This window comes from Charadrius vociferus, unplaced genomic scaffold (genome assembly GCF_000708025.1).
Source record: "Charadrius vociferus isolate BGI_N301 unplaced genomic scaffold, ASM70802v2 scaffold409, whole genome shotgun sequence".
Lineage (NCBI taxonomy): Eukaryota > Metazoa > Chordata > Aves > Charadriiformes > Charadriidae > Charadrius > Charadrius vociferus.
Genome location: NW_009650082.1, coordinates 622,634 through 648,848, shown reverse-complemented (window position 1 = coordinate 648,848; position 26,215 = coordinate 622,634). Strand labels below are relative to the sequence as shown.

General features: G+C 49.7%; 1 protein-coding gene across 1 annotated transcript in view; it reads right to left on the bottom strand.

Annotated features, from left to right (window-relative positions):
* Positions 1–26,215, bottom strand: part of TOX2 (TOX high mobility group box family member 2) — a 96,782-nt gene that overhangs the window by 24,684 nt on the left and 45,883 nt on the right. Inside the window, exon 4 of the mRNA XM_009892110.1 lies at positions 1,813–2,052. Within this exon, the coding sequence (XP_009890412.1) occupies positions 1,813–2,052 (240 nt within the window). The remainder of the gene's footprint in view (positions 1–1,812; positions 2,053–26,215) is intronic.

The following is a 26,215-nucleotide window of genomic DNA, read 5'->3' as shown; positions in this document are numbered from 1 at the left end:
CAGTTACAAGATTAATTTTTGCTTGTTAGATGACTTGTTGCAGAAAAGCCCTTAATGGCCATACGAAAAATGACGGATGGGTGAATACAGCCGCTGTGCAGACAGAGCAAACAGAAACCTGCAGGGCACAGCGCGCTTCTGCTGCTGTCTCTACACTTACTCCTTCTTCCAGCAAATACACCACTTCTGTTCCACCTGTCTTGTTGGGTAGTTTACAGGGCAGGAAAATGAGGGGGTGTGCCTTTACGATTAGGAAAAAATTCAAATCTCTGCAAATTGTCATCGTTTGGACATTTCCAATTCTTCCCACTCCCACAGGCGTCACTGGCCCAACGAGAACAGAAGATCCAACCCCAAAGCCGTGTCCTCCCTAGTGACTCCTGTGGCCCCGGCCAGCTGAGGGAAAAGCTGGGTGATACTGAAAGAGGCAGAATGAGAGAACCTGGTGTGTAACTAAGCTGAAACTCATTTTCCACTGACATGAAAGATTTCAGCTACCAGGGAATGGCCTGGAGCTGTGTGACACGGGCTCTGGGAGAGGGCAGACTGTGGGGTCCAGCAGTAGGACCCATCCCCCAGTGTCCCCCAAGTGTGGAATTGAAGAGTTTGAGATTCTCCATCTATTTTCAATCATGTGTATCCCTTCCTTTTACAGTTTTATCTCACTGAAGCTCAGTTTTCGCATCCACGTGTGCACTCTGCTTTGAAACATCCTGATCTGAAGTGAAAGATGCCAACGGATGAAAAACTACAGGATTGATGGGAATACATTTGCCTAGATTTCAGAGTCATAGAATCATTTAGGTTGGAAAAGACCTGTAAGATTTCCATGGAAAGGGAAAGGCTTTTGCTCAGTCCTAGCGTGTTTGCTGCTCTGGTTATACACTCAAATCCTGTTTTTTAGGGGACAAGGTTACAATACCGGTGCTTTCACTGTCATCCTTGGATCAGCACCTTCCAGGAGAAGGTTTTCCACGAAAAGCTTTAATCAAAGTCCCCCAGGGAGCCCAGTGTTTGACCTGCAGGCGTGGAGACCCGCCGGGTGTCGAGGCAGCAACCCTGCGATGGCTGCAATTTGTCCTCGGTGAATAACAGACGGAAGCCCCACAGAACACAGCATGTGTTGTTGGCTTTGCTGGTGCATTTTGAGAAAGATGGGCAACAACCAAGACGTCCCCAAAACCCTAGGAAACCCTGGGGTTTCTGGATGCCATGCTCACCGGCGGTTGTGCTGGCTGTGCAGGCAGACTCTGTGCCACTAAGACATTGATGACTACCTAAAACACTGCCCAGGAGAACTCAAAGGCAGAAGATTATTCCTCTTTTGATTTCTGGTTGGGTTTTTTTTTCCCTTCTCAAGCCATGTCTGGTGAGCTCAGTCACATCCCACCCTGCGTTCCTGTCCTTCCCTCTTTTAGTCTCCTCTACCTGCCGCCAGAAATCTAATTTTCACCCAAGCATCTGCAGAACCTTAGCCCTGAACGTGCTTCGCTCGTCAAAACCCTCAGTCGGAGGAAACTCTGAAGCTTGATGGACCTGGTAAACCGTGGAGAGAAAAGCCCAACTCTCGTTGCCAAACTTGCTGCATGCACAACCCAAGCACGTGTGCTCGCCTGCCATGCTGTACCTCACCCTACGCTGGAAACGATCTCCCCATCCTTGGGAAAGTCTCCCACTATATATATATATGTATATATTAAAAAGAAAAAGAGCGAAAAGTCTGTGTTCTTATTCCGCGCAATTTATCCCTCACTGAAAAACATCATCTGCTGTTCTCTCGTTGTCTGTTAAAACAGGTGTGACCGCACGTACCTTATAGTGTGACTCTGTCTCCTCTTCCTGAGTAGAACTGGAGGGAGATGGTGTAGCCGACTTACTTCCCGGGGGCGATGGGGAACCGTGGGTGACACCGCTCCGCATCCCCATCTGTGAAATCAGCTGTGACTGACTGAGAGCGCTCATGGGGCCGGCTAACATCCCGGGGCGATTGAGCAGGGGCACTTGACGGTTGGACTCATAGGACGTGGCGTCCGAGTGGACCATCTCCTGGATCTGAGTTAGGAGAATATCACTTTGTGATTAAAAAAGGTATTTATTTCTTTATCACACTGTCAAATCACTTTACGATGAGCTCTTATCGACTGATTTAAAGTTATTCTACACAGATGGTAAAGTCTTCCTCGTGCCCCCTTCCAAACAAGCCATGAGCAAGAGATGAGCACCATACACCCGGGGCTCTGCTCCCGCCATCGCCCTGCCCGCGGGGACTACAGAGAGGTGCTAAATTGTCTTTGCGCATATGTCTGTGAGCCCAGGAGGTGCCCCCCGCCTGCCTCAGGGACCAGTGGTGCCTGGTACCCACCAGGGGTCTGAAAGAAAAGTTCAGAAATGAGCAATTTTTGGTGAAATGACCAGGAAAAGGGAGAGCGTTGCAATGCCCTGGGCATTTCTGGGGCCAAGCTTTGCCGCTGCACACGCGAGGCCATCGCTGAGCACCGGCATGTGTCATACCAGGGTACTCAGGGTACTGGGGGCCCGTGGGTGACAGTCCAGCCCTGGTACACCAGCGATGTGGCGTTAGAGGCCATGGATCCCAAACACGCTTTTTCTGGGCCATACTTGGCATTGACATCTAGTAACTGCACAGATGAAAAAATATCTGCTTCTCTGAGTTTATGAAGGTGCCACAACCAGCCCTTCTGCATCATCCGTACGGCTGTTGGGTCGCTAGTGCTACTGGGGTTAAACATAGAAGTAGTAAGCACAAACGGTGTCCGTGGAAGCCCCAGGTCCCCACTCCCCCCCACATCGGTTTGCCCAAAGCTGTGACACTACCATCAAACCAGAGGTTTGTACGTCCTCGAGCCCCAGAGGCAGTGAGAACCAGGGCATGGCCCGAGAGGGACCCCAACGCACGGGGACAAGCTCTACTGGTGGCCACCGCCTCATTACAGCTCCTCCAGGAGACGACTCTTCTGATTTTAAATATTGTAATTGGTTCCAATCCCACTCAAAATTAATATACCAGAAAGAAAAAAAACCTTCAGACAAGGGCACAGAAAATGATTGGCTGCCTGTTAAAATTCCCCAGCGAGGGAAGGGACCAGAAGCGATGCACGTGTGTGCACACGGAAGAGATGACAGAAGTGGCTACCTGATAGAGTCGTCCCCCAAAATAAAGAGTTTCCTAACATCTATTTATCTGTTCTCATAACTCAACAGTGAGGGTACATCTGATGGGGCTCAAAGGTGACTAATCACACACGGCCGCAGGGACGCACGGACATGGCACCGGCCATCGGCACAAGCGCGGCCTCCTGAGGCTGCTGAGCACAACAGCCTTGAAAGATCTGAAATAAAAATGAAACATATATATATATGGCTAATAAGAAATGTCAAATGCTACATTAGACAAAATAAAAACATCTTAGGAAGCATATATCCCCCCACGTCCTGGCATAAACCAAAGTTCAAGCGGTTGGGTCAGGCAGGAGCAGCCATAAGCCCCTGTCCCGGCCTCGGAGGGAAGATGAGCTGTAGGCGCACGGGAGGTTTTGTGCTGCCCTGCTGTCTGCTGAGCCAAGACCCCATTTCCAGTTTGTACCATTTTTCCCTGAAAACCCCGTTTTCACCCCAGGATCCACCCCTAGGCAGCAGGGCTCAGCCACACCACGGAGCACAGCATCATCCAGCCATGGAGGAAACCAGTGGGAGGGAGAGCATGCCCTGCTTGAAATGTTTTCCAGACTTTTTCCCTTTTATATTAATCTGATTAATGTTAACATGAGTTTAAAGACCCGGGCTTTATTTATTAACAATCTTCATTTTCGATAAGCCCGCTGAGGTGCAATCTCTCGTTACCAGGGGAGGTTTGCCAACTCCATTAGCAGCACGTACAGAAAAGAAACCCAGGGAAGACCTGAAAGGCTCGGTAGGCTTCCGAAGAAATAAATCCGAACACAAAACCAGATTTATTCCTGCAGGTCAGGAATCAAGAGCTTTACGCAACACCCGACGGCGCATTCTGCTCTCTTTTGGATTCTCCCTCAGTAGAGCAGTGTGTGTCAGGGGAACAGATTTTCCCAGATCTGCCCTTCTTTTTTTTTTTTTTCTGTATTAATTACGAAGCGCGGGGATTTAATTTGCAGGAAAAAAAGAATGTCCTGCATTTCAACAGCATGAGGAGTCTGACCGAGGCTGACTTAGAGACCAGGCTGAACTGCTGGGCCTCCGCTTTGGTGGTCTGCAAGGAAACTCCAGCTTCCAGCGGCAGCAGGGCTGGCTTTGCTCCGCCACGGAGCTGGGAAAACTCCCTGCTGCCTGAACTACGGCGAGTTTTATGTGCCCGTAAAACCCGCCTTATTGCGGAGGTCTGGCCGCCCCTCGCCACGCGCTGCGGCGTGGGAAATCCTGGCCGAAAAGACACGGAGGATGCGCCCACCGCAGCCGAGCACGGTGGGGATGCGGACACGGGGCTCAGGCGGCACAGGAGGTGTCGAGAGGCGATTTTTGCATTTGCAATTGGATTTGCAAACAGTCGTGGGAATGGGCAGGGGTGCAACGGGGAGCCGGCGAGGTGGGGAGATGGGTCAGGAACCCTCTGCCACACCAGCGGCAAGCGCCTTCCCGAATTCCAGGGGAAAAGGTACGTCTGTCTGGGATTTTGTCAGCTCAATCTAGACCTTGCGCGTTGGAGAAGATCTGCCAGCTGCTATGGAAAAGAATAATTTATTGTCCTTATTTTAAATTTAAATGAAGAAAAAAGTTCAGAAGATGGGTGTTTTAGAATATGGGGAAGGCTATGAAATGTGGCTTAAAAAATTTTAAAATTTAAAATAGCTCCTTCACGTTTGCAGCCGTGGCATTCTCTTGGGTAAATACTGTATTAAGACAATTTTTTTGAAACTTTTATTATGTGGCCAATAGACCACAACAGCTCCGTTTATCCATTAAATATGTAATCATACACTTTTTCTTTACAGTGCATGTTATTTATGCATCGGAGCAGAACAAGTCCAGGAGTGCAATTATGGATATGGGCCACGTGCTGCAAATGCTTATGAAAATTGGTAGGAAAAAACAGAAACCTGAGCCCTGGCTCAGAGAATTCGTGCAGAAGCCTCCTGCTGACAGCAACCCAACCACAAGCCCTCTCTTAAAAAGCGGAGACACTGCATTTTTCACAGAATCACAGAATGGTCAGGGTTGGAAGGGACCTCTGGAGATCACCAACCCCATTTTCCTGGGGCATTCCCCCCCCCCCCAAGGACACCTTGGCCCAGATGCCTCCTCCCAAGCAGCTGCCTGTTTCTTTAAATCATTAAAAATTGGTGGTTTTACTTAAAACCTTTGCGGAACGTTGCTGGTTCTGACCCCCATCCATCTCTCCATCTCTTCCCACCCTGGCCAGGAGGTGTTGCAGAAGGACACGTGCGACTATGCTCCCCATGTGTGACCCTCGACAAACGTGACCATCGGCAGTTCCATCCCCACCTGAGGAGGGCCTTCTCTCCTGTGAGGGCGGCAGAGCAGTGGCAGAGGCTGCCCAGAGAGGTGGGGGAGTCTCCCCCTCTGGAGCCATCCCAAACCCGCCTGGACGCCGTCCTGTGCCACTGCTGGAGGTGCCCCTGCTCTGGCGGGGGGTGGGATGGGGGAGCTCCAGAGGGCCCTTCCCACCCCCACCAGTCTGACTCTGTGACCGTGCTGACCGCTGTCTGGAGGAGCAGGATCTGGCCCCATCCTTTGCCGCTCACCAGATTTCTCTCCATTTCCCCTTTTTAAAAAGAAATAAAAAATAAATACAGTTTTGGAACAACACACCAGGTTGCCACCTCCCCATAGCCCCTGCCCACAGCTCCCCACGTCCTCAGGACTGGAGAGGGCGAGTGGTGGAAAAGCCATGTAAAATGATGTAAAATGTTTTGGGGGAAAATGGAGGTGAGCGGCATGTGTGCGGCCCCAGCACTCCTCCCGTGGGCCTTGGGGTGACAGTGGCCTTCGCCCCCGCTGGGGAAAGGGTTAGTCCCTCTCTCCGCTGCGACACCCTGCAGACGCTGAGCTATTTTAGGGGCCTTAGCTGTGCACCCAAAGTAGCTAATACCTGCCCCAAGGAAGTCCCAAGGAAAGAGAAACCCAGAAGCAGCACTCCGAGATGCTCCCCTGCAGCTAACTGCCTAATTAGGCATGTAAATGAAGAATGAAATCCCGATGATGGCCAACCAAAGAGAGAGAAGGTAACGAATGCTGCATTCCCCCTGCAAAAACAACCAACCTCTTCTCCCGCGGCACACCGCTCCGGTGGGATGCAACCCGTGCTGCGGGCTCACCGGGGCTGCACCGGCACCCTTTCCCTCCGCAAAGCATTCAGCATCCCCCTGGAACCCGACGGAAGCATACGCGTAATTAAATAACCGCCCTGCAAAGGTGATTAGCTCCATCACCAGGAGGGGCGGCTCTGAGAGCCGGGTCAGATCCTGTCTCCATCCCCGGTGCTCAGTGCCACAAGCTCGCCGGGAGGTGCTGCGAAAGGCTCGGGACCTGTTTGCCGCCTCAGCTGGAAAGACGTTTTGTATCTCAGAGGAAACACGAGTGAAATGTGATGTAGTCATAGCTAAAGTAATTAAGTGCATCTTACTTAGCAGATTCCCAAAGGCTGTGCTAACTCAAAGACGGCTTTTTTTTTTCCCTCCACAATATTTCAATTTTTTTAATGAATATGCATATCAAGCCTATAAACGCTCCAGCTAATCCTAAGAAGGATGGAAACCAGGCTGACAAACGGCACGTGCTCCGCGCTTTTCGTTTTTGGGGAGAAGGGTAACCCAGTGCGAGTGACAAAACGCCACGAGGCAGAGCCTGGCTGGGGACACGGGCGCTCTGCGAGCGGAGATCCTGCAGATTACAGAATCATCGAATAATTTGGGTTGGAAGGGACCTTTAAAGGGGCGATGCCCCAGGGCTGGAGCTGTGCCTGCTATCACTGGTCTTGGCCATCATCTTGTACCCGTCTGCTTTACAGGGCTCTGCTTTAGCGCCCGGGGCGGGGGCTGCGTGGCAGCGGGGGTCAGCCAACGCCGTGACGGCAAGCTCCAGCTAAACGTCTTTCTTTCCTGCTGGGGAACATCTGCGAGCGCTTCGGCACAGATCCCACCCGGCACCGCAGCCCAGCCACGTGTGCAGCAAGGGTGAAACACGCCGGGGGCGGGGAACAACGCAGAACCTCCGAATTTGTCCTTCGGCCACCAAACCGTGGTGCTACCTTGAAGGTGAGGGTGAGATCAAGGGAAGCGGGAGGAGGAGGAGGAGGAGAAAAATCCCATGCAAAGAAAAGGCAGAAGGTGGTTATGGGAGTGGGACCCACCTCAAGGCTTCCGTTGGGAATTCGGATTTTGCAGGAGAGGACATTCACCAGCAGCACCCACTCCTGCCCGAGCCTGGGAGCAGAGCCCCAGGTTCCGCTGGCCACTGCTGCAGCCCTTACTGCTGGAAAGAGCTGCCTTTTACGCAGGAATTTTGGGGGGCAGTTAACTTGAAGCTCCGCTTGACATGTTTTGAAGCATTATCTTGGTGAGACACTGCCCCGGGTTGCCCAGAGAGGTGGCAGACACCCCATCCCTGGAACCATTCAAAGTCAGGTTGGACTCTGGTTGGACTGGAGGCTCTGAGCGACCTGATCTAGCGGAAGACATCCCCGCTTATGGCAGGGGGGTTGCACTAGATGGCCTTTAATGATCTCTTCCAACCCAAAGCATTCCATGATCCTACGACTGCCGCCTTTCCTGGGGGGCGTTCACGCGGGTGGGCCGAGCAGAGCTGCCGGAGCCTTCCCCGGCCGGGGTCTTCCTCCCCGGGAGAGGGCAGTAGCTATGCCAGGGGCAGCCCCAAGGCTCACGGGCATCACGGCTCTCCTCTCCTTAGGTTTGTTCCCCAGAACAAGCCATTACAACCACAATCAAACAGGGAGAGAAATTATCTGCTGAACAGCTTTGAAGCCAAGTTTTCCCAGCAGGCTTTTTCTGTATTGAAGTTTAAATGTAAACGCATCACCATAGCTGAAATGCTTAAAGATGATTTACTTAAAAAAGAGAGCGAGCAGGAGAGAGAGAAGCTGATAAGAAAATATATCCCCAATTACCACCCCTCCTCTTCCCGATTTGTAACTGCTCCTAATAAACTTTCATGGTCTATGTAAAATGCTTTAGTGCAGTGACAAATTTCTGCTGGAATTTGAGATGTCTTGTTCAGAGTAATAGCTATCTCACACAGGTGCCCAGCTGCTATTGTAAAATCAGTAAGCATTTAATTGAAACAAATGACTATAATAATAGTACATTATCCCTGCAGGCTCATAGCCATAACAGTTTTAATTATTGAGTTAAGAGTCAAACTAATTTATCCTTTAAAGTAACAGCCACATCTTTGGTTCCACCAATCATCCTATTACGAATACGAGGGGAATGGTAGGAAAGGATTTAAAAAGGAAGCAATTTATTTTTGGAGGGGCAGGGGGGGCATTTATCATCCGGCAGAGGCTTTCTCTATGCGGTGGGGTTCCCAGCCATGGTTGTCCCTCCCTAGGACAAGCCTCCTGCCTGGATGCTCCCGGTCCCCAGAGGGACCGAGCACCCCCCGCCATCTCCTGGGGACCTGAGACCCCACCGGGCTGCCAAGGGGGCCCACGGGAACTGGTGGTGCCGGCTTTGGGGGTTTGGGCACATGGAAATTTTTTTTTTTTTTTTTCCATTGAAATCACAGGGTTTTTTCATCAAACAGAGTGAAAAAAAAAAGGTTTTACAGACTCACGTTTGCAAACATGATCCGAAGGAGCATCTCTGAATTCAGAGCCGGGCAGCAAAGAGAAAGAATCCACATTCACGATTCGTAAAGAGTTATTTCTGAGATGCAGACATGCCCTAGGGCAGATGTGAGGGCACAGCTGTCCCAGGCCCTCGGCTTCACCAGCCTTCGTACTTTTGTCCCGGTGGCTGTGACACAGAGCGGTCCTCTCCACTCTCTCCAAGCTTCCCACCCTGCTCACTGCCATGGATGCTTTTTGGACATCTCCATCGGGCAGCACCTGCCCCGAAGCAGAGCTGCTCCCCGCATCTCACATCCCTTTTCCAGAGCCACCATCTCTAAGGAGGAGAGTCCTCATCTTCAAATATTTTTTTTTTTTTGCTCCTGCAGGTAGGACGATATTGGTTCTCCAGTGGCATATTCGTTATTGGTGATCAGTTTACCATGCTAAAAACTCAGCATCTCTATCTTCTGCCGCTGCCCTTCTCACTGCATCATCTGAAAACTTCCCTGGCAATTATTTAATGCTCTCTTTGGCAAAAATATGACAAACTCCAGGAAGGCAGAGTGACAAGCCAGTCTGCCAAACTCATGTAACATTGACTTTGCATTGTTCAACTTTCTCAATATACTTTGTGCTTCCAAGTCAAATGTCTTGCAGACGTCTCAGTATATTATGTTAACACTGTTACCTTTATCACCCAAACCTGTAATCTCATCAAAAAAGATATCAAGTTAGTTTGACAAGATTTGTTTTCCATCAGCCCACGTTGATTGGCATTAATTATATTACCTTCCCTTAATTCTTTATTAATTGAGGCCTGGATCTGCCACTCCATTATTTTGCTGAGGATTGATGACAGACTGACAGGTCTGTAATTACCTGGGTTGTTCTGTTTCCCTTTTTAAATATTTGCACATTAGCTCTTTTCTAGTCCTCCAGAGCTTCCCCAATATACCAAGAATTACTAAATACCAGCGTTAGCAGTACCGAGACCCCCTCAGTCAGTTATTTCAAGCCACGTGCAGACAAGCTAGCTCAGCCTGACGACTTAAAGAGGATTTGAGCAGACGTATACGAGAAAAGGAAGTTTTACGGTCTGCTTTAAATCCTACATAATTTGAAATCCCGACCTTCCTAATTAATATTGGCAGTTTCAAATGCAATGTTTTCAAACATGAAGTTTCATCGTAAAGCCACGCAGCTGACCCCAGACAAGGCTCCCAGGTTCAAATCCAGTTCACAGAATCCCAGAATCCCAGACTGGTGGGGGTGGGAAGGGCCCTCTGGAGCTCCCCCATCCCACGCCCCGCCAGAGCAGGGGCACCTCCAGCAGTGGCACAGGACGGCGTCCAGGCGGGTTTGGGATGGCTCCAGAGGGGGAGACTCCCCCACCTCTCTGGGCAGCCTCTGCCACTGCTCTGCCGCCCTCACAGCAGAGAAGGCCCTCCTCAGGTGGAGATGGAACTTCCTATGGTCACGTTTGTGCCCGGTCCCTCTTGTCCTGTCACTGGGCACCACTGGAAACAGACTGTTCCCATCCCCCTGGTGCCCTCCTTTAAAGGATTTATAAGCATTGATAAGCATTGACAAGCCAGCTGGACCTCCAGACCTGTCCTCTGTCTCAGCACTGCTGCAGACCTGCACCCCTGGCTCGGACGTTGCTTCTTAAGGAGAAGACCAAAGTATTGTAAGGTCTTGGCCCATCCTGAGTCCCGAATCCCACCAGCTGTGTGACGATGGAGAAGCAACGCAGTTGAGATGGAGAGATGCCCATGGGACGTTTCCTATAACTGACCTCCTGTAGCCTCACCTGCACTATGGAGACCCGAGGGCTGACCTGGGTTTCTTCATGCTCCTGAACTGCTTTATCACCAGTGGACAGGTGACACCACCCCTGTACCCCAGCGTCACACAGTGTCCCATTGACTTGAGGGAGGGCTAGACCCTGCTGCTTGTGTTGGAGGTGCTTGGGAATAGCTCGACGGGATGGATACTGCAGGAGAACAGCAGAAGCAACCAAGACTGGTGGCAGGACTGCTCCTGAGCACCAGGACCTCAGACTTCTCCCCTCCCATAAGACACAGTTCCTCCAAGGTGGGTTCCCACCCGTCCCAATCCCTTCACTGCAGGGCGACGTGCTGCCGTGGGGACTGGCCAGGTGGGGACATCTAAACCACCCACGCCCAAACGATCCCTCACTGCTTGCCGGAGCAGGGCACCACGATGTGACAACGCTACACAAAATGGCGTAATTTCTCTCCACTGACTTTTTTACAGGTATTTTGCCTCTTCACCAGCAGCAGCACTGAGCCTTAGAAGGCGATGCATGAAGCAAAGCAACCGTTGTGACTATTCCCATGGGGAGCAGGGGAATAAGCACATGTCCTTCTCCAAACTCACCCTCCCGAGGTCAGGGAGGAGCAAAATGGTCCAGCAAAATGCAAGCCAAGTCCTGGACCACGCATCTGTGTGGAGGAGGAGGGACTGGCCCCGGCCATCGGGAAGCAGCGGGGCCACGTGTGCGCTCCGTCGGTATTCCTGCAGCTCTCAGCTGGAGAACAGTCTGTAAATAACGTATTCAATAAACTGTTTTTTTTTAAGTACATTATTTTACGGATAAAGAACAAGCCTGATAATTCAGTGAACATGTTTGCAAATAATCTATTCCATTAATTTCCAGCATGTTTTCTGAATACATTATTTAGCGATTTTGTAAAAACCGTTTGTAGATGAAGGCAATTGCCGCTCGGCCAGGCATAACGCCGTCACGGCCCGAACGCTGCGGCCAGAATTCCCCTCTACCCCACAGCAGGAGGTAATCCAACAGCACCAGACCCTGAGCCCCCCGCCAACCCGCGGAGGGTATAAAACTTAATAAAATTGTCACATTCTTGTGTGTTGGCAAGAGGAGGAAAGCCAATGAGAACGGGCAATGCAGAGGAAAAGAACGGAAGGGGGTGGATGAGAACCACGTGCGGGTGCGCAGGGGTAGGGACGGAGGGGGCCGAGATGGTCCCGGGAGCGGGGAAGGGCCCTGAAGCCCACCCAGAACAATTTCCTACTCCAGATTTCTGTCTCCGCGCTCCAGATGGATGGAGGAGCCGACAAAATGTCTCGGGGAGTATTTTTGTTGCGTTATATGGGTCTAATGGTGAGGCAAAGCTATCCCCATGGGAGGCGAGGGGAAAAACCTCTTCACCATCACACTTCTTTATACATCCGATTTTCTTTAATTTTTGCCTTTCACTTTTTTAATCCCAAAGATACTGGTGGGGAGATGGATTCAGAAGCCGGTGCTAAAACCTTCCAAGAAAATAAGCATCTGTGTAGTGGGACTTGGCTGCGTGCTGGCCAGGGCTGGGATGAGAGACCACACGTTACGTGGTGCTACGGCCGGTCCTTGGCCAGGCTGCCCAGGTCCCCTCTGAACGTGGATCTGTCCCCGAGCTGTGCACTCCAGGGGACCATCACCTGCCCAGCAAAGCCACCCCCCAGGTCAAAGACACGCAAAGAGATTCCTGAGAAGCCGAGATCTGGTTTCATGCAAGTAACCTTAGGGATAAAAAAAAAAAGGGAAAGCAGGAAAATACTAGAGACAGAAAGTTTTTTGCTTCACATCTCCGTCTCTACAGAGACTCCTTGGGGGGAGTTGGCTTTTCCTGGTGGGTTTACCAGATCCTCAATGCTATTATATGTTTAACATCTTGAGTTACAGCTCAGCCTCCTTTTTACAAGAGTTTGAACTGCTGGGATGGACAGAAGTCCTCCTCCATGGGCTCTGCTCCCACCAACACTTTGGCACTCCCAGCACGGCAGTAGGGCTGGCCAGAAGGGAAGAACTCAATTTCTCAGAAAACACAATGGATTTGACATCCATTTCCGTTTCCGATGCAACAACGGATGATGCTAAAGAAACCCCCCCAAAATGAAAAAATGAGCAAAATGGAAAAAAAGGAAGAAAAATGAGTAATGGAAGAAGCCAGTGCCCTGCCCATCAAGAAGCCAGTAACCTGGTGGGAGGCACTGGGAGAGGCTGGAAGGATGCAAAGTCAGGTCTGGCCGGTTTGCAGGAAGGCCGAGAGAGCTCCTGCATGGCAGCCGGCACGGCCGAGGCCGTACAGAAGCTGCTGCCCCTTGCAAGCTCTGATGGGGCTCAGGAGAGCTGAGGGCTCTTGGCGGAGCTGACAAAAAGCTGCTGGTGGACTGGAGGTCACACGTTTCGCTGTTGTTATCCCGCCTGCCAAAGGGGACACCCCCACCGACAGAGCCGAAGCACGTTCCGTGGCGTGTCCATGCCAAGGCAGGGTCACATCCAGCCCTTCCCTGTCCCACTCACCAGGGAGAGCATCCTCGGGGACCCCCTGGCCACACGGCTCTGCACCGCACGGTGACAGCCGTGGAGCACGTGGAACCGAGCCTGGCCCCAGTCTGGAAGATGGACAAGAAGCTTCACTTGTGATGGAGAAGACACTGGGCAATGTGGGGACTGTGTAAATCCTGGTGTTTGCTTCTCAGAGTAGTCGGGGGATCAAAATTAACGTTGGCAAGAGCACCTCCAGCTCCTACGGGACTTTCTCCAGCCACTTCACCCACTGCTGTACCCCACGCTCCTCCATCCGCCCTCCCACCCATGGGCTGGGCAGGCAGCCACGCTGGCCCCAGCATCTCCCGCAGTATTTACTGGTCCCTCCCTGTGAGCTCTTGCAGCTTATTGAAGCCTTTCTGCACAGTCCGGTTCCCTTTGGTTTATGTGTCTCCTGGCTCTGCTCAGACATTTTAGATATTGCATTCACATAAAGCAATAGACTCAAAAGTAATGACAGGCCTCCAAGTTTTATTGCTTGGAGCATTAAAGAAGAAGAAGAAGAAGGGGGAAAAAAAAAAATAAAATTTTAGAACACAACAGGAAAATTGGAAGACTACATAGAAAAATTGCCCCTGGGGGATTAAACTCTGTGAATGAATTTTAAAAGCTTGCTATTATTTTCTTTTTTTTAATTGCAAAGTTTAACAGCCCACTTTTGCAGTACTATAAGAAACACCTGCGGTATTAGAAAGAGTTGAGTCCCTCAGTGTTGATACCGCATCTGCACACAAACCACATCACTTCTTTTACACGTCTGCAACGAGCTGCCTCCTTCTTGCCCCCCACCTCGGCATCCCTCCGCGGGCAGATATCGCCGGGATTAGTGGGTTCGTTTGTAATAAGTGTTTCATAAGAGTCTCTTATTACCGGGAACACGAGTATCCAGGGAGGAAGGCTGGTTCTGTGGCTGAATAGCTGTTGGGAAACGATTTGAGTTTCAAAACCCAGCTCTGCCAGAGCAAATCTGAGACAGGGAACCGACCCTCCCGCACACCAGTTCCCCGCCAGCAGAATGATGCTCACGGCGGCATTCACCTGCTCTGCAGAGGGAAACTCTGAGAGCTGCAAGGTGTGCGACGGCTCCGCTGCATCAAGTAAACTGTTAACAGAAGGCACAGTCTATTATCTTCTCGTCTTTAATTATAGCAAATGCTGAACACTTTTCAAATAGGTGCGAAAAGCCCAAATGACTCTGTATGTACAAAACTAATTGGAGGAGGGAACAGAGCAGAGACGCTCGAGCACCGACTCCTGCCGCAAGAGCCAGATGCCGTAACTTCTGCTCTGACTCCCGACAGCAACCAACCCTTCTCATTTCTTAACCAGCTAATATAACTGCAGATGCTATGCCAACCCAAATTACAGACACGCAAAAACCTACGATAAAGGCAGAATTGAAGCCCTACAACTTTAGGAAGCGCTTACTCAGGTTCCAGCAGCAACATCAACCTGAGCTGCTGCGTTGTGCCATGGGGTTTATTAGATTAGCCATAGCGTACTAAGGGGGACTGGTGAAAGAATATTCAGTCCAGCAGCATCTCTGTCCTCTGGGGCTTCCTCATGATGGGTAACAGACACTTAGAGAGATTCCTTTCTTTCCTTCTAACATCAAGACACTCAATTCCTGGAGGTGAAATACGCCATATTAAATGAAGTTCGGGTCTGCCCAAGACTGGATCGCCACAATAACAAGTGTTCCTACTGCCAGTCTTTATTTAACGCAGGTATCAGTGGCGATTCAGGCCATCAAAACCGCTTCCTTCCTTCCCAAAATTTATAACCCCAAGTGGAAAACCAAGACCAATGCATGACCCCATTAAAGGTTTGATTTTTTCCACTGGGATTACATGCCGGCACTGGGGAGCTTGATCAATTGAGTCCCGAGGTTCAATCAATAAGCGTCAACGACAACACACTGCATTACAGCGATGCTATCCATTTATCAACTTAAATAACTCCACTCACCCAAAAGACAGAGGCACTAAACCAGCAATTAAAGTCTTCAGAGAAGTCTGAACGCTGCCTCTGCTGCGCCGGCGGCTGCCGGGACAGCCCCGAGTTTTTGGTGCTCCCGAGGGAGCCGAAGGAGCTTCCACCCCAGTGCCAGGCACGTTACCCTCGGTGCCGCGCTGTTGGTTTGATAGACACGGCAGGACTCAAAGGCAACGGAAAACATTTCAATTAGGCTCTTTAAAACAGTGATCGTTATTTTGTCTTACACGTTGTGTCACCAAAACATTTTGGATGGCGTGCCACGCGCAGCGCCACATTTGCATTTCCATCTGATCAGCCGTCAAGGACACATGCCAAGCGAATGTTTACATTCCGGATCAGATCGCGTATCCCAGAGATCTCATTAACCTGCTGACCTGGAATTAAACAAAACCACCTGGAAGGGAAGCGCTTTCCTCCCCAACGCGCACCCAAAGACACCTCCTGAGCTCCCCCAGCCAAGCTTGGAGCATGGGCGGCTCCACGTAGGTGGAAGGATGTCCGTTCCCTGGAATACTTCCCAGGTTTTTTTTTTTTTCTGTCCAGCGAGTTTCAGCACAAGCGTTCAGGTTCTTCAAGAGCTACGGCTGTCTCTATACGTACAAACGGGCCTTAGAGCCGACCAGCACGGCAAAGGCGGTGGGTTATGGAAGTAGGTGGAAGGGAAAGCACCGACAACATTCGCCCCTCTGAAGGGCTCAGCATCTCCACGGGGGGCTCACAACTGCTGAGGACCTCAGCTCTCCCTGCTGTTGAGGACATCTCCATCCCCTTTTTGCCAGCGGCAGCCACAGAGGGTAAAGCCACGACAGCCCTGCGCAGCCCCCGGCCCCTACGCCCACCGTGGCACGGGGCGGCCGCCCTCCTCGCCCTGGAGAGGGACGGGCAGCGGGGACTGCGCCAGGGGGACCCTCTCCCACAGAAACAGCGCTTCACAAACACGCCAAATAGAGAAAAAAAATATTCCCATTCTGCTCAAAAAAAAAAATAATAAATGCAGCAATCACAGCTCGAACTTTGGGGTTTAGGCTGTTTTTTTACATGCATCCTAGTTTTTTTAAACAAAAAACTTAAAGCTGCTTATAGGAGCTGACTGCCAAAAACTTTTATCACTTTCACAGACTTGCTTCCCAGGAATAGACAATATTTCCCAAGCAGCCAGAAGTGTGTCAAAGAGGACGCACCGCAGCGGATAGACTCGGGAGAAGCTACAGCAGGATTGCGGGATCCAGACTCGTACGAAGGGGTTTGACCTCACTCGTCTCAGCATCCCCAGCTGGAAACGCATAAAAGCAATTACTCCAGACCTGAGATAGGCGGATATAAATGCTGTGTCACGACGGACGGGGTTTGCAAAGATCGGACCATTCCACACTCGCAATTTCCCATTACTGAGATGCAGAAGATGAAGAAGAGACCAATATATCGTCTGGGAAGAAAGGGTTACTTTTCAATCGAAAATTAATGCACTGAATTCTGAATTAACATGTGGGATAATTAAAACCATCTTTCCAATGAATTTATTATAGGATATACAAAGCTAATTATAAATTCTCTGTTGCTTAATCCCTTGCAGTTTGCTAATGCAGCGTTGAAATCTCTTTGGCCACACTTGTTTAAATTATTCATTAGACACAGCAACAGTTGTGAACTGTAATTTAAATTGGCATCTCATGAATATTCAATTAATACAATAAACACTGGAATGTTTTACTGCACACTGCTCGATAGTTTGTGCTCGAGCCTGTGTTGACACATTTTTATTAACTCTTTATAAAGGTGTTACCTATTTATGTCACTGATTACAATGAGAATAAAAAGTCCCACTCATAAATATTTGTGTCGTCGTCTTAAGAGAGACAATGTAATTAGGCAAAGCTTCGAAAGTCATAATTAATATCGGGCGGTTATCCTTTCCCTCCTGTTTGCCTCTGAACACGCGGACTGGCACGCGTTCAAAGCCTGGCACGTCCACCCACGCTGCGGCTTTGGCACCACAGCTTTCCAAACCGCCCCGGCCAAATCCCGGGGTGAGACCCTGAGGGTGGCCCCGAGCGATGCTCCAGCCGGCATCCCGCCGCGCCCGGGGACCACTGCCCGGGGACCACCACCCGGCTGCCATCCCCGCTTGCCATCCCCCTGCGCCACCCCCCCCCGCGCTCTGCTCCTGCCACGCAGGAGAGAGATGGGAGCAGAGAGATAAATAGAGATGTAAATATTTACTCTCTCATCCCAAGGCTTTGGCCCACCGAAATTAGGAAATAAAGTGCAGCTGGAAATAAAAATCCCTGTGTGTGGCAGCCTGACAGCACTCTGTGATGACTTATAGTCTTTTAATGGGGCATTTTTAGCAGCAGCAGCACTAAAAAATAATTATCAAGTGGCTGTATAATTCAGTGTGGTTTTCTATTTTAAGACTGAACTTCTTCATTTAAAAGCAACGTCCCACTCTGAGAAGAGACTGTAAAAACGGCATTGTGGGACTGTGCATCTGCGCCTCGTCAGCAGCACCACATAACATTGGCTTAGCTCAGAAATTCAGATATTTCCCCCCACCAACCGCCCTCCTTGTGAACGGGGTCGGTGCCGTGAGACCGAAGGTGGCGGAGACTCGGTGGCAGAGATTCCGCCCCGCACAGGGCTGCGAAGCGTTGCCGGCGGGGCGGGAAGGCTCAGGGAAACCCCCGGCACTCAAACGCACCATCGCGGGCACTGACTTTCACCCGCACGGATCAGAGTCACCGAGTGAGAAATGACAGCTTTTGCAGCCGTTGCTTTATTTCCAGAAAAATACGGATTTTTTTTTTCTTTTTTTTGGAGCAAACACCCGGCCAGGATGTTCTCACGTACATGCCACAGCCTGCCTGCTTACTTAGGGGATAATATCACTCTCTCTCTCTGTTGTATGGGGTAATCTTATTAGCGAGTGGATGAACGAGAAGACCAAAGGCCAAGCAGTTTATCCCTGCAGGGGATTTTGCTGATTGCTGATGTGACCATGAGCCGCTACGAGGCTCTCGTGTCCCGGGGTGAGCGGACCACCGCAGGGAGAGCGGGGCCGAGGGTCCTCCATTGGCACCCAACTCACCCCCGAGATGCTCCCGCAAGCGCCTTGGCCCCTCCTGGGTACCAAAAGAGATGTTTTTTGTCCAGGAGGGGTGACAAAACTGATGAATATTCACAAAGCGTTTAAACGCTAACTACAAATGCATCCGCTGAGCGAACAACTTCAAAAATGCAGAAGTTTCATGGAACAAGATTATTATAAAGTTATTCCTGTGTCAACACGTTTTAGCTGCTGTGGGGTCATCTGAAGGACTTTAGACCCAGTGTCAAGGAAAGCAACTTCCATACATCCTTCTATAGCAACCTATTCAGATTTTCATAACCCCAAAAGGCGCTCACAGTACCTCCAGCAGACACCTACACGTATTTTATACACATTTCAACTTTCTTCTACCAGTGGCGAGAGTGGACTGTTGCTCACCACTCACAGCCGCATTGCCAACACGCACCTTGCTAAAATCTAACACTCAGCATTGAGCAGACCCTGGTAAAAGGCATTAAGGTAATTTCATATCTGCCCTTTTTTTAACAATACGCTTCCGGCACAGGACCCGACATTCAGCGTGGCATTTGCTTGGTGGTATCTGAATTCGATTCCTCATGGGGAAGATTATCCCCTTCTCTATTCCCCCCTGCGCACGTCAGGAACCACCGTCTCCTCCATGAACGTTGGTATTCCTTTTTTGTCCCCCCTCTAGGACAAAAAGCTGCTTTGGCACCTCTTAATTACGCCTTTGCCGCTGGCAGTCCCTCTTTTCACCTCTACCTTTATTTCCAGTGACATAAAGCCGGCGACTGCTACGCGCCTCTGTTGTGATGCCTCTTGTTGCAGATCAGCCGCCTGTGAGTCAGCGCAGGGTTGGGCACCCGTTGTACTTCCCCATAAATTAGTAAGCGATACCTTGGCTTGAATTGCAAGGGTCTTTCAAGAATAATCAGCACATTTTTGTTGGTGTTTCTTCGACCTATTTCTCATGCACCGCAGCTGGCATATCGTTCCAACCTTGCGGTAGAACAGAGACAACCATGACACTTTGTACTGCTTAATGCCTTTCTCTTTTTTGTTCCATGAATAATTATTTTTTTTTTTCTGCCACTGTAGCAGCTCTCCCAGAATATTGAAAGCCACGCAGTCTCCTGTAACCATTTCAATTCAGCTCTGACATGAGTCGGAGAGCTGCAGCTCCCAGTGATGTCAATGCATGATGATTCAGACACATTTTCCTTTCTGTTCCCAGATCCAGGGCTCGTTCTGCCTCTCTGAGAAGGGGGGAGTTGGCTGAGCTCCTACAAACTCTGCCATAGTCCACCCAGCCCTGCAATCGGCATTCACATCGACTGGAAACCGCCACTTTACTCTGTTCAGCTTGAAGCATCTTCTCCCCGAAGCCCCGAAGAACCGCAGCAGGTAGATCCTGGTGTCCAGCACCCTCAATGGGATGGATCATTACTGGTGTCTCCTTTTGCTCCTGCAGGATCTCCCCACCTCGGGGTCCCTGTGAGACTGATGGCTTCCAGCCCCAAAGCAGTCTGCAGAGGCAGGATGGATGGGCCGCTGAGAGAATGAACTCTGGCCGACTGTACATGTAGGAGAAAGTGGGAAAGACACTCCCAACCCCTGGAAGAATTTAGTTCTTGCCATTTTGGCAAACACCAAGTTTTGTGGGCGAATGCCAATGTTCCCTTTCAACATTCTCACTCATCCCCCTGGGACTGATGCAAAATTCAAGATGCCCCTGAATTCCTCCACAGCTGTACATGAATGGACCTACTCACATCAGTGATGCCGTCCGCTAGGATGTTCCACCAGTCTTCTAAACTCCTTGATTACACTGACTGTCCCAGAGGGCAGGATATACGCTGTGTATATCCATAGCTCCTGTTTGCGTGTCACCAGAGGTTACCCTCACGCTGTGAACATGCAGTTCTCCTACGTGGTTAACCCACCCAGGGCTGAGCTGCAGTACCGCGGCACAGACCAGGCACTTGGCTGCCTCAACCCTCCCGAAACACAAGCTGAAGACAAGAAACTTCCCCTGATGCACAACTGCAGGGTCTTATTCTGTTGCTTTGCCTTTGCGGTCCAGGTTGGCAGGGGGGTGATGCACCCAGGAACATCCCTTCCTGCGATACCAGCAGGCATGCTGCCAGGTTCCTTTCTCCTGCATCGGGTGACGTGGGTGCAAACCGCAGCTCTCCCCCGTCCCTCCTGCATCTCGGCCACCGCTCATCCTGCAGCAGCAGTGCCTGTCCACTGAGGATCAGGGTTGGGTGCCCACAACAGGATCTCGCTCCTAAATTTAACTGCTCCTCGTCATGTTCACTTCTACTAGTGTCTCTTCAGTGTGTCGCAAAGACAGAATGTGAACTATTTTATTAACCTTCACCTTCAACATGCAACTATTCCTTTCTGCTGAACAGCTGGAAAAATTAACATCCATGCAAGCACAGGCACCTAAAGTGTGGACCAATGCATCTGAGCCGGGTGTGTAGTCCTCCTCGAATCCCTACGGAGACGTTCGCTCCATCCCAAGGTAGGTATTTCAGATCGGCCCAATGAATCACACTCCAGAAGAGCCTCTTCACTGTCAAGGAAGCCTAGCTGATTAATTCAGGCTTGGTGAGTGACTCCCACCCCGGGTATCACTCCACAAAGCTGGCTTATCGATGTAGGCATTTTCCATATTTGCAATGTTTTTAATGAAATGGCCAGGTTCAACACTTTGTATGTTTTTTATACTCATGACTCAACACTGACACTGCCCTGCACTTGGCAATCTTATTCTCATCTTGGCTGGAAAACTTGTTTTTTCATAAACATGATTTTTTTTTTTCCTAAGGACTCTGTAAGCTACTCTATCTTAAGGACTTTTCATAACTCCTTTCTCAGATCCTCTAGCAAGAGGGGCACTGTCTATACTCAGTGCCTCCATCAGGGCAAGGATTTCTCCTCCTTCTCTCTGTCTCCATGTTCTTGGTCTTTTTGGCTTTGGAGTCACCTAAATGTCTATTTGTCCTATGACCGAGTGCCCTCAGCTCTCCCCATGGTGGGCTACTTAGATGTTGTAGTACGCAGGCTTAGAGCAGTCAGCTCAAAGGCAATGTCCTTTCTCAATAAAACCAACCCTGCCGACCTCAAAAACACTTGCTGCTCCGTGCTGCCCCGTATCAGGTGCCTGAGACTCCTGATACCACACAATGTTTCTTTGCTGATCAAAGCACCATCCTGCAGGACCAGCTTCCCATTCCCCAGAAAAGTGGGAACTTCGCAGCCCTGGCCCCAAAGGAAAGGGCTCGTGGAGCCAAGCCTGACGATCCCACAAACCAGACGTGCACTCAAGTCTTGTCTGCTTAGCAGCACTCTTGGCTACACTATTTTCATGTCAGATTCAAAGTGGCTGAGAAGTCAACTCTGTCCATGTTAAATACCTCCATTTCTATTCAGTGATAGATACAAGGATGGAGTGAACTAGGAAGAGGTTTCTTGGAGGAAATATCTTCCTTGAGCTAATGCCTTTTTTCATACCTTTGGCTCTTGGCAAGACTGACACGTCTTCGTGTAAGGGAGAATCAAGCTCATAAAGTCTGGTTGTGATATGTATTGATTTAATGATCCATGTTTTCTAAATTACCTTACATTATGTACTACAAAGGAGCCATCTTGCTCCAGCCATAATTGCAGTTGTTCATCTAATTTTTCCCCAGCGCACTTTCAATGTAAGCTCCAACTGAAGCCTGGTTATTATTATTCACGGTGTACACGGTACCAGCGTGTGCCAAGTGATTGACTGGGTGTTAAAAATGTTACTAGCCACATCCTCACACCTATTTATTGTCATTATACGGCAAACTTCCCACACAACACAAACACTGCAAAAAATGTAAATACAACGGAACACCATTTAAAATTATTGCCAAGAACCCCACTCCCGACTCCCCACAGTGACCTCCGGCTAGAGAGCCAACTCCGCTGCCACACACGCATCCTCCAAGGGCAGCCGAATAACAGAGTTCAGCATCACCCAGAGAACAGCAGCGCAAAAAATCCGGTTGTAATAACTAAAAACCTTTGACCGTTCATGGGCAACAGTAAAAATCAACATGAAATTCACGGGCACTAGCACTTCCAGAGAAGTGCGGTACTTCTCGGTGAATGGCTCAAATAAATCAGCGCGGCTGAATTGTTGCTGACTGCACTAAATTCATTGTACTGTATATGACTTTTCTACTTCAGTGAGAAAGCAAAGCAAAAGGGAATGAAGCAAACTGTCACTCAGGAGAATTCCACCTCCAATCAACCATTATGGATCAGGAAACCCAAATTTTCAAAGGGGCCTCAATTTAGTCCTGGATTTTCGAGGCGTAAGACCCAAAGCATAAAATGGAAAGGCAAAGGACTGCCGCAGGCAAAAGTTTTCCTGTGCAGAGCTTTAGTTAGCGCACAACAGCAGCGTGTACAGACGCACACGCAAACCATTCCTTGCTCGTGCAAGGAGCTTGGAAACACAGCTCTGTGTGATCCTTGCAGATTCAGGCTTTTCCCCTCCTCCAATCCTTTGGAAATTTGCACCAGGGAAGATCTATCAGGTCACTTTTCACCAGCACTCTGCGACTGTGAGCAGCCAGAGAAAAACCGCTTTTAATAGTCCCCCTTGCTGGACCTCGTCCTATTCCACATGAGAGCCCATCCACAGCCAGCGCAACGTTAACAGACCTTTCCTGCAAAAGGAACACCCCCGGAGTTGGCAGAGGAAACGCCGAGGGACCCACGCTGCGGAGCCACACGTGCCCACATCCCACGGATCAGCGGCGGGGTTGCTCTTCCACTTGGCATCAATACAACACCCTCGTCAGGGCATAATAGGCGGTGCGGAACTTCGGCTTCCATCCCTTCAGGATTCGGGTCTCTGCCTTGTAAAACAGCACGGCAGAGCCACAGACGCTGAATTATAAAAGAAGGACATTCAAAACCAGCCGTACCCTGGGTGGGACAGGGATCTCTGATCCGCCTTGCAAATTCCCTGACACAGTGTGTACGGGTCCCCAGCGCAACCAGGACGCCATCAGTTCAGTCTTTGCTTTTGTAGAAGGATTAAAAAAACCTTTTGTCTTTCTGTCTTGGCCTTTACTGTTTGGATTTCATTCTTAGGGCAATGCCTGCTTAGATGCTCTGTAGATGCTGTAGAGCACTCACAGAGATGATGATGTAGGTGATGTAGAGCATCTACTGGCTACTATGGAGGGGCTGAATCTCTGCCAGCAAAGGACAGTGGCTGAAGAAGCAAGGACCCCCCACAAGAGGACAAAGCAGAGCAAGCAGTGCTTGGTCCTCTCAGGGAGTTGATGGGATGGAGGGAGTAGGAGGACCCGTAAGTACGGATCTTTCTGTCTTTCATTCTGCAGTGCAGACGCATTAGAATTGAGCTGCTTCTTCAGTTACAGCTCCCTGGCATCTAAGCCCAGTGAGAGCCCCGTCCGCAGTCACTTCTAGGGCCATAAAGACAATTCTGTCTCCGGCAAATATCTGCTCAATGCCCAGACCATCTCTGAGCTCCACAGTGTGGGTCATTTCTGGACACTTCTCATGGACCTCCAGACCTCCTACATCCCTCAGTGAGGCTTGATTATACCCTCAGCTTTCTTATAGGAAAAATGAACCCAAATGTATGTTCCTATGGGACAGCTGCAAGGGGAGCTAGGCTGTGGTACTCATAAATCCTATCATGAAACGTAAGCTCAAAAAGGAATGGGTTTCCCAGAAGAGAGAACTTAGCCAATACTACCAACCAAATCAAAACTGGCTGGCTGTGGAGGCTGAGCGGTGGCCTGCCCCGTCATGCTGAGTGAGAAGGCAGGTCAGGTACTTTCTATCTCACCATGCCTGCCAAGACACGGAAATCAAAGCAAGAACTCAACTTCAGTTGCTGATACCAGCTTTGGGTTTCACCAGGGACAGGTGGGAAGGGAATGTGTCCTAGCTATCCCATTTTCACCTCTTTTCCCCTCTTGCCAGAACTGGATGTCCTCAGTTTGGCTCAACATCAACGTGAAAGTTAACAGGACTGGTCTTGAAAGGCAAGTGATTTTCCTGCAGGTAAGCATGCCATCTCCTCCTTCAGATTAATGCTAACCAGATGGCCAACTGTCTGTAGACTGTTGCTAAAAAACACAGGCTGAAATAATCAGCGAGTCTCTAGGACAGACACAGAAAACTGATATAGAACTGGAAACGTGCCATGAAAAAGCCCAACTAGGGAGAAACTTGGAGCCGTGTGCAGGATTGTCTCCAGCACTGGGCAGAAACCTCCTGCGATAAAGCAGGTGGATTGGCAACGGCAGATGGATGGTTTGCACGAAGAACGTGAAACCTGCGCTGTGTTAACAACTGGAGGTCGGCTCGTCCAGAGACCATTTCTGTACATGCAAACCATGCGCACATGAAAAATGCCCCTTCAAGAGATGGCTTGCAAAGGCCGGTCCGTCCCAACAGGTTGGCATTAGTTCCAGCTGGGAAAGAGCAACGGGACAGACCTTCTCTTTCTGTTGGAGAAAACGATGCTGATGAGACACACTAAAAATGTTTCAAGTAATAAGAAGTTACTAATGCTATGAGGTTTAATTTGGGAATGTGCCCAAATCTCCATCCCATACCATTTCTGTCATGGTAAAGCAGATCCCGGCTTTGGATGCAGAGGGAAACAGCGCAGATGCTACACAGCAAGGACAGCGGAGTCAGGATGGGTTCAGTCTTTTTTTTTTTTAGCAATGGTCTATGGCAAAATCAGCAGGTGTAAAGTGTTACCAGTAGCCCAGAGCGGACACGGCTCGATTCCACCGCACTTTACCCCGAATGAGACACGATACGGGTGAGATGGGACCTGGTCCTCCTCAACTTCAGACTAATTCCAGTTAGAAATTAGCTTTGGATTTATTACATGTAACAACTACCTCCTCCTCGCCACCAACGTGCATTGTAACATTGACTACAGCAACTCTCTATCTTTTTGTTATCTCCATAAACATTTAAAAAAATACGCTTTTGGTGTTTTCACCTGTCTGGGGCAGTGAGTCCCAGAGTTTATCTTGGCCTGCGTGGAAAAAATACCATTCCCTTTTATTGCTCTGAACTTCCAAATCGCAGTTCCTGTGAAGTTTCCTTGCTAAGGGATATTCCTGATCTAGCTGCTCTGGCTTGTTCTTTTATAATTTCTGTTATTTTATTCACCTCCTTCTTAAACTTACCATCTGCCATTGTAGAGGCGCTTTTCAGGCCCACGATATTTCCAGTTCTATTCTTTGAGCCTTTTATTTTTTCCTTCTCTTTCTTGCCCAAGATATGTTGACAAGCACCGTACACAGTATACAACTCTCCAAAAATTCCCCGTGCATTTCGCCTGTCTTCTAACCCCTTGTCCCTGCGCAGGGTTTTTTGGGGAGCAGCCCTTGTGCTTTCTGGAAGCTAATTTAGAATACTGCAAGCTTTATGAGTCAAGAATATTTTTCTCCCCAACATGCACTAATTCACATTTATCAACACTGAACAAACTGTCTTCTCAACCCTGCAGTCCATTTCCCTCCTACGTTTAAATCTCTCTGAATTCCCTTTCTCCTGCCCCAAATATGTCCAATTTCTTTGTGTCACCCTCAAATTTTATTCCTCACCGCATACATCCAGCATCGTTAATAAAAAAAGCATAAACAACATAGCATCCAGAGCAACGACAAAACCTTGAGAGACCCCTACAAATCATGATGCGTGTGGGTCTTTAATCACTGCTTTGCCTCTTGTTAGCCAGACAACAACATAATAAAGAATGGGAAAGATGGGCAAAATGTACTTCTCCTCTACGGAAAATGTCCTGGGTCAGGACAGCCACCCCTTGATTGACCCCACTCATTACTATTCCCTTGTCTTGCTGCCACACCTCACGTCACCCCAAATCCATCCACCTCATGCAAGGAGAAGGCATGTTCTTCCCAGCTTGCCAGTC